Here is a 12,801-nt window from a genome sequence, read left to right on the forward strand (position 1 = left end):
ATTGTCGCTTTGCTTTGTTTCTAATTCCTTCACACCAACAAGGCACATCAACAACCAGTGTTATGAACAACTAAAATATGATTAGTTCTAAAACTAGTGTGGATCAAATGTGGATCTAAAAATTGAAATGCAACAAATTGAATTCTATCTGCAAGCAAAATTCATACATGTATAATTATATATTTTCTGTGTATTTTTTAAAAAATATAAAAGTAAAAAAATTCTATGGTGATGCAAGTTTCCTTTGACATTTCCACAATTTCTTTTGCAATATATATTTTCGTCGTCAAGTTGCAACATATGTGCATAGGGGAGAATAGGTGAGAGGAAGGGATATATATTTTCTTAAGGAACAAAAACAAAACAAAAACTCTGGATGGCCCTTATAACTTATAACTTCGGAAAGATATTATGTTTGTTTTTCCAAAAGTAGGCAGAAAAGTAGATAATATCTTTCTCACAAATTACTTCCCCAATGGGTCTTACAAATCAGTCATATTTAGTGACTTATCTCTAAAGGTGGCAATATATCAACACTGCAAAAGTTTCTTTATGTGCCAAGCGAAAATGGGCTCGGTTGGTTTCTACCTACCACTACAACATGTTCCCCGCTGAGACTTGTTCAATCCTCTGTACATGTGTCAACTAGGTTTGGCCAACTCTCGGACCGTTGCCTTGCGAAGGTGCAAAACAGCTCGCGATGAGGTTGGCTGACTGCAAGATTCGAATCTCATTGTCTGTAAACACTAAGTGTATTAATTGAAGAATTGGCGAGGCATGCATTTCTTATGAGGGTAGTGCCATGACACGGCGGCTCTCCCCTTATAGTCGCCACTGAATGAATCTAAGAATATTTTACATGCATGGCAGTAAAATGGCCTCCACAACAAAAGTGGCCAGTGTAAAGCTCCATACCATAGGTGTGGCATGGGTGTATCTTGTGTTTGTGTCATTCATATATTTCATTAGATCCTTATTTCTTATTGTTACGAATAAACCAAGAGGAAGAAAATAACACACAATAATGAATATTTTTTTAGATGAACTAAACGTAAGTTGATACAAATTACTATGAGTAATGTTATATAGATAAAATATTAACATGTTGGTATCTTCAGGGATTGGTAACATTGCCAGTATTGGCTTTCACACATCCATTTACGTTATTCTATCCAACATGTTAATTTCCAAAATTGATAAACCCCCCGTTAGGTACATGTATGACTTGGTTCCCATCGATATTCATTTGCAAAAATGCAACACTGGACTGTACTGCGCATGCATGCTGTTGTGTAGCTGAATGTTATTTCTTTGTCTTTGTTCTAAGCTCAGCTGCGTAGTTCTGCTGCACTTCTAACGATGTGATACAATCCCTTAAGTGTGGAATGTTCTTTACTAGGATTTTTAGCAGAATTCTGTTGAACAAAATTAAGTGAAATAAAAGCAGTATTTGCCTTCGTTCTTCTTTTATGCAGTTTTTTTTATAGACTTGCTTTCATGTATCATAACAGATTTAAATAATACAATATGCAAATACAGTTATACTACGAAAAAATGCCATAATACATAGCATGTCGGCATGTATGTACTTCAGGCTCATGCAGAATAAATGTTTCTGGTGTGGAAGTTTTTGAAACGAGTGCATCTCAATGTCTGCATCACACAAACATAATTTTTGAGCCACATTTCAGTTTTCTCTTATGCATGAACTCTACACCACACGAGAGCAGACAACTTATGTCTAACTTATATTCGGTTTCTTCTTCTTTTTGTCTTAATCTTCTGCTACTGTTTTTTTTTTTTTTTACTACAGCTAGCATAATCTCACCTAATGTGATTGTTATGTTCTTAACGTCTGGGTGAATATATACGCCACCTGCAGTCGAATCTAGTCGAAGCAAGCAAAGAGTATATATCATCCCTAAATATGTAACAAGAAAAATGACAAAACACAGTGTACAGCAGAATCAGATGTTGTGCAGATGCTGGTTAATGAAGGAGACAAGAATGTGTGTGTAAGTGACAAAATTCAACGTGAAAGTGACCACTGGTCAGAAGTTGAACATGACACTGCTATAGTTGTATTTAGGTGTATGGTTGACAACCGCCACCCAAGCATGCAACTGATGTTAACTTTATATTTCATTGCTTAGAAGTGCAGCAGAACAATGAGGCTGAGCTCAGAACAAAGATAAAGAAAGTGTGTTCACTTACACAAAAGTGCAGTATGCTTCACAATGTATTTCATATTTTAAAGACAGTTAAAGGGTTGGGTGACAATGTGTCTAAGGGTCATTCGACGTGAAATCATCCAGAGTAGGTTGCTTCATAGTCACGGATTTGCTTCCAATTTTTGTTTACTAATATGTACTTGGTCCAATATGATAAATATATAATATTAGATTTGTCCAACAAATATTTTGAAAGTTACAATTTTTTGAAAACTTGATGATTTTCAGAAATTGGGTGGACGAATCAACATACCATATGACACAAAACATGTCATATCTTGGAAACTATGTGGAATATTGTGATTATGGTTTTAGAAAAAAATAATGCCTGCTTTGGACTACCCATAGGGGTTAGAACAGGGGCGGCCGGTCATAAGGACGATACGGACGCCGCACTGCCGTGTGCAACCGCAAGTCAACAAACATTACATTAACATTTATATGTTAGCTTTTACATTGTCTGAATTGCAAATATTCCATTGCTTATAGATCGTTGGTTAGTCGGTTCTGTATTCATTCTTCCGCGACAATTGCGAAGTTTGCACGCCACCGTGCGGGCGAATACGGAACTTCGAGAGAAATCTGGCGGGGTGCCGTCCTCCCACTTTACGAGACGTAGAGCATTCTCAGGCGCGGTCGCGAGGGGTAAAAGGCGAGGAACTGAGGGAATAACACGCGTGGGATCTGTGGCTGGGAGGACGGAGGGTTTGTCGTCCGAAACCTACCCCCTAGGCAAAACTGGCTCTCTCTTCGGAGAACGGTAAACAATGAAGAGTTGCCAGAAGCAATGAAGTTAACGTAAGAAAGAAAATTACCAACCGTTGAAAAAAAATATTCTGTATTCCATAATCTTATTCATTTATGACAAGAGTAGAGCAATAAATAACGCAATTTCCAACGAGGAAAGAAAATGTCGCTAACTGAAAAAGTACAGATTTTTGTTATTTATCGTCGCTTTTTGCTACTTTTCGGTAATCACGACGATGAGGATGAGTGATGATGGTATAATGAAATTGATGGAGGGGCACTCACAAAGAACACACATACCCATGCCGGGATTCGAACCCAGGAGCCCTGGCTTTGTAATCCCGTATGCTAGCCACGGAAGTCGGCTATAGATTCTTGTTACACGCAAAATTATCGTGTAGCTATATGCGTTGTATTTTTTCTGAATTTAGTGAAAAGTACATTTGGATTACAATGATGTGGAGTACATCATGTAGATTTTTTTAAATACATGTTTTGATTAGCACATTTGAAAAAATTCCTGATAATGTGACAAAGTTCTCCAATTTCTTTTCAAGGCGGATGTTAAATAAATTAAAACTCGTCATTTAAACTCACCAAGAGTCGCTACAGGAACCTGTAAACTACAAATTTCTTAAAATTTGGCAAAATTATCTGGCAACCCCGAAGCATTAAAAGGACTCTTCCTTTTTCATGGAAAAGTGAAGTGAAGCTTTTTCGGTAGTTGTGCATTTGTCGCGATGAACAGTGTGGAGAAATTGTTGGTGCGAAGTTTTCCTACCAGAAGTCAGAACTCTGGATGAAAAAATAAACAAAAAATCTAGTCCGAATTTGAATCTAGAACAAGTGTCAAAGAAGGGAGGTCGTGAGTTCACTTGCAAATTTCGCGTTGAAGGACAGAAGGATGAATTTCAGTTACAAGCATGTCTGAAGATTTCTGGTAAGTTTGAAGTTTTTACTTTAGAGCTTCTGGTAAAGCAGATATCACCTTTCCAGTGAGATATTTATTTTGGTGCCCTATTTCACATATCAATTAGTCATGTTGGACAGGAGACATTTTCTGTGTAACTTTTTACTAGGAATTTTCACGATCAATGTACGTAAATATTCGTCATTGTGCTTATCAAGTTGTGTAAAAATTAATATCCCTTCTTCTGTTAAACGACTAAATCTCTTAGAATTCTATTTCTTCTTCCATCTTCTTCGCATTACTGTTAAATAATTATTAATTTAAAACGTGTAAAACATGATATTCGGTAAACACAAACGTATAAATTTCTTAGCACGTTGGCTGTTATACGAAATTCATCATTTAAACTCGCATTACTAGTAGAGCAAATTTGTGCCGGCCCCCGTGGTGGAGTGGTTAGCACATCGTGCTACGACGCTAGGGATCCCGGCCTGGGCATAGATTTTGTGAGTGTCCATTCATCAATTTCATCATATCACTCATCCCCATCTTCGCAAATTAGCCAAAAGTGGCACAAAAGGCGAAGTAAAATAAAGCAAATCAATAGAGCGAATTTGTGAGCTATCGCCCCTCCACTTTGGATCACCACGAGCCGCCACTGGGTTAGAACAACAAAAATATTGAAAATTTTAAAAATGGCCAAACAACCAGTGCTGAACCATTCGGTATGGACTGACCCATATGCATTCTGGACAAAAACTGTGATCTTAGTACAATTTCTGTGAAATTAAAGTGGATAAACAACATAGTAATGCATTTCCAACTTATTCAATCTGTGACTGAAGCAACCTGCTCCAGGTGCTTTCACGTGGAATGACCCTTAAGTATGTCACAGAAAAATTGTATACCTAATGCAGGGTTAAAATATCACTGGTGAAAATTGTGTGAAAAGTAGGAATCTAATAGCCTTCAATTCTTTTCATTGTATAAATATTCTTTTGTGCTTTTCTACTTTCTTGAGCTGAATTACCCAATAAGTGTAATTACTTCTTGGCTTTATTATTCCTTGTTTTTCCTCAAATAACTAGTTATATGTTATTACAGCAATTCCACAATTCATGATCCAAGGAGGAGATGTAATTAATTTTGATGGCACAGGAGGTGAAAGCATTTACGGCACAACATTTGAAGATGAAAGTTTCAAACTTCAGGTGGGTGTTAATAGTATTTGACACTTGATACAATCTTCAAAAGTTCTCTGTTACCTATGGTGCCTCGGCTTGTTTTCGGACCATGGCCTTCCCAACTTTCTTCTCCAGAATGTCCCGTCTTGGGCTACTCTTCTCCAGTTTCTGCATGGAGTCTGCATCTTTCTGGATACTACCCTCCCATCTGATCCTTGGTCTTCCTGCAGGTCTTCTTCCTCCCATGTTTCCTCCCAGCATCTTCTTCGGGATCCAGTGCTCATCCTAGCTACATGGCTAGCCCTGTTTAGTCTTTTTATTCTTATGCATATGGAGAGAGGTACTTCCTTACAAAGTTTGTAAATTTTTGTCATTATATATAATTCTCCACACTCCTTGTTAGTGAATAGGGCCAAAGATCCTTCGGAGGGTTTTACGCTCAAATGAGTCGAGTTTGTTAGCAGCTTGTTCTGTAAGAGTCCATGCTTCGCATCCATATACTACAATACTACGAATGAGTGTTTTGTATAACAGTTTCCTATTACCATGTTCTGTTCACAGTTTTTTTCTTTTCCTTGACTGGATTAATATCTTTGTCTTATTCTCGTTTATTTTTAGTCCAACTTTCTTGCCTTCCTCATTCAGGTCCTTAAAGACTTCCTTTACTCTTCTTAGTGATCTACCCATGATTTTAATATTGTCTGCATATCCAACTCTTTGTGTAGATTTGTATTGTAGAGTGCCTATGGTATCAATTTGTAGCTGGCTGATAACGTATTCCAACACCAAGTTGAAAATGAGTGGGGCCAGTCCATCTCCTTGCTTCAGCCCTTCCTTTACTTCAAGGAAGCCTCCCAATTCTGCTTGGATGCATACAGTGGCAAAGGTACTCTTCATTGTCAGTTCTACCAATCTGACTAACTTCTCTGGTATTAGGAATTCTCTCATGATATGGCCTATCATATCTCTATCTATGGAGTAATAAACTTGCTGGAAGTCAACGAAGATTTGGAAGACATCTATGTTTCCTTCCCAAGACTTCTCCGATATTTGTTATTCTGGTATATCTGGTATTCTCCTATGATTATTTCTGCATATGGTTCCAATCTCCTTATTATTGATGTGAATATTTTATATGGTGTGCATAAGAGTGAAATACCCCTATAGTTGTTACATTCCAATTTGTCCCCATTTTTTGTATATTGGACAAATTATGTTTCTCTGCCAGTCCTTAGGCATTTCTTATCAATTCTGTACTTCTGTTATCAATTGAAACAGTGTCTCTCTGAGTTTGATCCCTCCATTTTTCCATAGCTCTGCTGTCTTCATTTTTCCTGCTAGTTTCTTTGTGGGCATTCACTGACTGTGTTGGATTTAGTAGTCTAGAGAAATACTCTTTCCATCTACGTTTGATTGTTTCCTTATCTCCCAGAAGTAGCCCATCCTTATCTTTACAACAGTTTGTTCTGGTTTTAAATCCTTCTTTGATTGATCTTACTTCTTTATATGCCATATATATATTGTTGGACTTAAATTGTTCTCCAATATTAATTATTTTCTGTTATATACTTCCTTTTCTTTTTCAGGCATATTGTATGTACCTCTTTATTCCATCTATCTAGTTCATGCTTTTTCATTCTTGTTTGTCGACTCAAACATGCATGGTATGCTTTATTTCTCAATTCAACGATTTCCTTGCAATCTTCATCAAACCATTTTTTTTTCTTCTTCCTAATGCCTGTTCCAAGAACTTAGCTACTGTCTTGACCTTATTCTTCATTGACTCCCATTTATCCTCTATGTCTTCTGTAGGGTGATCTTCGATCTGTAGTTTGGCTGATAATGATGATCTGAATTGTTTACTTGTCTCTTCATCTTGAAGTTTATCAATGCTGAGTTTTTGAGATTTAGAAACACCATCTGCTCTAGCTTTCACTATATGGCATCTTAGAGTGGCTTTAACTAAGATATGGTCTGAGCCACAACTGGCACATCTGTATGTTCTTATGAGGGATATTTTTTTCAACCTCCAATAGGGCATGAAATCATATCCACAGTGAATAGCAAAATGGGTTTATTTACAAAAGTTACGTACACGTATAGTCTACTTTTCAACATAATCACCAAGAAGATCAGACATTTATCGTACCAATGCACCAGCTTTCCAATAAATACCCTCTGCAAAGAAAAGTGCCACGTGTCTGTTGAGCCAGGTATTCCGAAGCTCTGCATTGGTGTGGAAGCACCATCCTCCCAATCACTTCTTCATCGCCTGGAAAAGATGGGAAGTCACAGTACCAGGTCTGGGATATAGGGAGGATGATCAAACACTTCACAGTGGATTTGTTGAAGAGGGTCTTGGGTTGATGCAGCAACATGCGGTTGGGCATTGTCATGAAGCAAGACAATGCCCGAAGACAGCATGCCACTCCAGCACACAGCTCATTCGATGGTGAATTTTCGATGCATTGTGCCCCTATGTCTGTAGAAATTGTATCACACTACGCACCTCACACTTGGCGGGAGAGTCGATTGTAGCAGACATCTCTACATGCCTGTCGCTCAGCTTCAACTGAAGCGTTAGCCTTGGCAGTGGTGGTGCAGGGGGGATGCCAATCACACTGCGGGACACCCCGCTTCCTAGCGCTTCACGGGCCTTCTGGCGGCACCATTGGAGGTTGAAAAAAAAAATAGCCCTCTTACATTTATTATGCTTGATCATTAAGAATTTGTAATTTGTTTGCAAGTCATCAACATTTCTTTCAAGGAAAGACAAAAATAACTGATCAAATTGATGGTGTTATTACAATCATTATTATTGTCGTGCAACGATGAACTGTTTTTAAAAAGTAAAATCTATTTTCAGCATGACACTGGTGGATTGCTGAGTATGGCTAATTCAGGGCCCAATACCAACAACTCTCAATTTTTTATCACAACAGTGCCCTGTCCACACCTGGATGGTCGCCATGTTGTCTTTGGTAAAGTAAGAAAAGGCCTTGGTGTGGTAATTGATGTCGGGAAGGTGAAGACCGAGAAAGACTGCCCAGTTGTGGTAAGTAAAAAGTTTTACATATTCACTGAAATTTTGGGAATTCACATAGAGGGCATACCTTCTGTCAAAAAAGTGCCGGGAATTTGTAATTTAAAAGGCCCTCGCCAATGATTTTTTAAAAATATTTTTTTTCTGTAAGTTGGTAGCACTGTACTTAATTACTATGCCAAACATGAGTGCGATCTGTCAACCAGTTTGTTTACAGCAGCTGGTTGAATCAGTCCACTTCAGTAGTGTATCCCGATTTTTACAATGAACGAAATTATTGAACAAAGAGTTTGCCTTAAATTTTGTGTTGCAAATGGAATTTCGTGTGCTGACTTGCTAAAAATGTTAGAAAAGACTTATGGTGAATCAGTGTTATCAAAAACGCAGGCTTACGAGTGGTACAAAGCATTCAAGGAGGACCGAGAAATCTTCAAAGACATGCCTCGTTCTGGACGACCTTCGACCTCTTCAAGTGATGAAAACATCGAAAGAGTGAAGGAAATTGTGCTTGATAATCGCCATTCCAGCTTAAGAGAGAGAGCTAGTGACCTTAACATCTCTCATGAGTCTGTTCGTTCGATTTTGGTGGATATTTTGGGCATGAGACGCGTCACTGCACGGCTTGTTCCAAAAAAGCTGCATTTTCTTCAAAAACAGTACCGTGAGCAGGTCTCTTTAGACATGCTGGATCGCACCAATACTGATCCCACATTCATGGAATGCATCATAACTGGTGACAAGACATGGGTCTACGAGTTTGACATGCAAACAAGTCAACAGTCATCAGAATGGAGGACAAAAGACTAGCCGAAACCAAAAAAAACACGTCAAAGATGGTCAAAAATCAAGGTGATGCTCATTGTTTTCTTCGATATTCATGGTTTGGTGCATCATGAATTCGTTCCAGAGGGACAGTAAAGAATACAATTGGCCGTATTGAAGCGTTTGCATGAGAAAATCTGTCAGAAACGGTCAGATTTGTGAAAGAACAATTCATGGATTTTACACGACGATAATGTGCCATCACATAGAGCGACAGTTGTGACCGAATTTAAGGCCAAAAACACAGTAAATGCCATCGATCAACCACCGTATTCACTAGATCTGGCCCTGTGTGACTTCTTTATGTTCCCAAAACTAAAATTGCCTCTCCAGGGTACCCGTTTTGACTCGATTGAAGCCATAAAGCAAAATTCGTGGGAGGAGCTGAAGGCGCCTATAAAAAGTGTTTCCAAGACTGGAAAAAATGCATGCATTTGTGTGTTGTATCAAGTGGGGCTTACTTTGAAGGAGACAAAATAAATATTGATGAATAAATGAAAATTGTGCGTTTTATTTAACAATTCCTGGTACTTTTTTGACAGAATAAATGTGACATGCCCAATGAAGGGTTGGTGCATTTTGCCCCATTTATATCTTTAGTCCAGCATTTCTAAAACAAAAATAACATCAGGTCCAGGGAAAATGGCTAAAGACAGGACTGGCTGCTCTATTAAGAAGACATAAGATAAGCTCCCTTTCCAGTCATAATGACCCCCCCCCCCATTTGATGAAAATTGTGGGTACTATTGTGTATGCATATGAGCTTTAGAATAAACAGGGATTAAAATTGCAGCTGTATTGTAGTTGTTGAATTTGTGAAGCTTACCATGTAGTTTTTTTTTTGTTTTTTTTTTTTTGTATTGTAATTTTTAGTTTCTTTGGATGGCTGGGAACGTTGGTGCTTGAGATGTTGACCACTAAAACTCCTGACTGCTGAGCTGACACTTAGGTTTTTTGTGAAAACTATCTTCAGTATGAATAGTCTGTAATCTAGTTTTGTAGACTGCAAGAATCCCGTGAATTTTTGCAAAGCCCCTTCCCAGATGGCAACCTCAGTCTGTTGGGTTCAGTTTTGCCAGCAGTCCCTCTTTGCTTGTGTTCAGGGCTTCGAAGTTGATTATATAAATATGTATAAAGTTATTTTAAAAATAAAAATATAATGTTGATTTTTTCTAAATTACGAAAGAGTCACCTCCTTGTGAAAGTTCTTGAATAATGATATGTGACTACTAAAACTAAGAGGAAGGCAATTAACTGCAACTTCAGGATTTTGATATCTTCAACTTTGATATATCCACCATTATCTGTGATAGGCACTTCTCGTAGCACCTGAACCAAAGTTGAAGATTCCTTTTCTGGTAAGGAATTTTGGTGGTAGAAAATATGACAAAACTGGATGATTTTCACTTAACCCATAATGATGCATGTATGGGTAAAAATTACCCAATCGAATTTGAAATATATTTTTTTATCATTTTCAATGAGAGTCTGAGGCCATCCTTTCCAGTGTACTCTTCCAACGGCAGGAACTTGAATGAACTGTGAGACTTCGTTAGTTGTGCTTAGCAGGGCTATAGAAACACTGCCTGGGTAAATTTCAGTCACACATGCTTGTACGTTTCAGTATGATATTTCAGCATGTTTTATTTAATTTTTATCAATCATCTTTAGTATAAGTGAAATGTGATAACCTTCAACTAATGTGTCCAATAGACTGGTGGCCCTGTATGAAGAAAAGGGCACACTAGAAGATAAAATGATTTGCCATTTATTTATCATAGTTGTACATATGCATTTTACAAATGCGCTGGTGAAGTGAAGAGCACAAGATTTATTACGAACAGTATTTTAAACATTAACATTATTTCAGAAGCTTGACCTGCCTTCCCCAATGGTAACATTGTCACCTTCACTTAAGGCATGCTGGGTTCAATCCCTGGTGAAGGTTCATAGTGCTTCGGTTCCTACTTAAAACTGTAGGTCCAGTCACACTTAGTCTGTGTGTGCATAAAGTGTACTTAAAACAAAATTCAAGTCAAATAAGAATTAATGACTAAGTTTACAGTTGAGTTACTTATTTTATACATAGTTTTTATTAGTTTTCAAATATAGATGTAATATGATAGTTATATTGCAGCCCTGTGTCATTGAAGACTGTGGCCAGCTGCAGCCTGATGGGGATTGGGGCATTTGTGAAAGTGATGGAACAGAAGATGTTTATCCTCCATGGCCAGAAGATGCAGACTTCCAAACAAAGCAACTTAATGAGGTAAATATTTTTAACACTATATTTGTTGAACATTGAAAAATAGAATCCTCATTCGCTGTAAAGCATAATGCTAACATCAGAAGTGTAAATCTTAATTTACATATATTCTACGGTTGAGTTGATACCACTATGTCACAATACCAATTCAAATACTCATATCAGTCCTCACTGATAGCAATGCCACTACTTTGAAATTAAACCAGTTTAATGTAAAAGTAAAGTGCTCCCCTGTGCTTTGCACTATGCTATGAAGGCAAAAAGGGGGTGTGGAGTTAGGATCCCACACTTTCTTAATTATGGCAAAAGGTGGGGGTGATGTGATCACTATACCCCTGACCATCTTTATCCCCCAGGAGTTTCCTTCAGGTATCCACTTTATATGATTCTGGGTGGATGCCGGAGCTGCTTGAATGGGTGGAAATAATCCTGGTTCTCCCCTGTCAGGGATTGAACACTTGCCTCTTCGATGGTAGCCAGATGCCCTAAAGACTGAGCTACCGCTGCTTTAAAGTAGTTCAGAATGTTTATAAAATTTGACATACATGTTTTTATTTCAGTCCCGCACCGCGGCCGTGCTGTCTGTATCATGCTTTGGTCTCTGGCTACGGGACGTACGCAGGTTCGAGTCTCCTGGGGAAAGCGTAACAACTTTTCTCCTGAGGTTTCAACTTTGTATGGAACTGGTGGCCACCCACGGTCATGAGGATATTGGGGAGCTACAAAATGAGTAGCGTAACCCAGTTATGAAAACCTACAACAACTACTGGGGGTTCGTTGTGCTGACCACATGCCACCCCATAACTGGTTGGATGAACTCCCACCTCGGCAGGTGGAGTGAGGCAGGGTGTTAGTAAGTAGGCCCTGGCTCACGGGCTGTCGTGCCATGTCACGGTTATTATTGTTTATATATGTTTTCATTGGAACTATACCATTTCAAGCAAACATATAATGTCACATGAGATAATTATTTGATCACGTAATCCATAATGAAAATTATGCGTTCGACATAATTTCCATTGAAGTGCCACCTGCCTTTTTTGTGGTCTCCACAGGGCATGCTGACTCCACAAAAACATTAACCAGTATTGGTGATTAAATACCAAATGATCGCAATACATTGATATTGGCGGGGTGTAAGGGATGATCCTTCCACGTAGTACACCCAATTGTCAACCTTACTTACACATAGTACACCCTGGACTGCATTTTGCAGACTAACAAGGCTCTGGCATCGGGACCTACGGCCGGTAGAATCTTCTTTGGACTGTGTGTGTTTTGTCCTTGTTTGTACTAAGTGCCTCTTTACAACCTCAGCTTTTAACCAAAGTCAGAATGTTTTAAGATTTTTAGATACACAGCATTACAGTTATTTTAGTTCTGGTAAGGGGCTGGACCCTGTATAATGTGGCGGGTACAAAATAGCCTAAGTGCTGATGTACCCGAAATTTTAAAATTCAAATTGATGTTGGCTCGGCCCTAATTTTTTCTTAATTTTCCAATCTCAAATTGCATCATCCAATTTGTGATAGAGGCTATCATCCAATAAAGGTTAGGACACATAAGTAGCATTAAATCAAGTCAAGCTTATCACTTCC

General features: G+C 38.4%; 1 protein-coding gene across 2 annotated transcripts in view; it reads left to right on the forward strand.

Annotated features, from left to right (window-relative positions):
• The window catches only part of LOC145999142 (peptidyl-prolyl cis-trans isomerase D-like), a 37,132-nt gene that overhangs the window by 5,713 nt on the left and 18,618 nt on the right, over positions 1 to 12,801 (forward strand). For both annotated transcript variants that reach the window (XR_014443371.1, XM_083136080.1), the window contains exons 3-5: positions 4,993 to 5,099; positions 7,939 to 8,127; positions 11,075 to 11,206. Coding sequence is in view for 1 of the 2 variants with exons in the window: in XM_083136080.1 (XP_082992206.1) it covers positions 4,993 to 5,099; positions 7,939 to 8,127; positions 11,075 to 11,206 (428 nt within the window). In the remaining variant the exon portion in view is untranslated. The remainder of the gene's footprint in view (positions 1 to 4,992; positions 5,100 to 7,938; positions 8,128 to 11,074; positions 11,207 to 12,801) is intronic.

The sequence above is a fragment of the Lepisma saccharinum genome, chromosome 1 (assembly GCF_977018435.1).
Source record: "Lepisma saccharinum chromosome 1, izLepSacc3.1, whole genome shotgun sequence".
Taxonomy (NCBI): Eukaryota; Metazoa; Arthropoda; class Insecta; order Zygentoma; family Lepismatidae; genus Lepisma; species Lepisma saccharinum.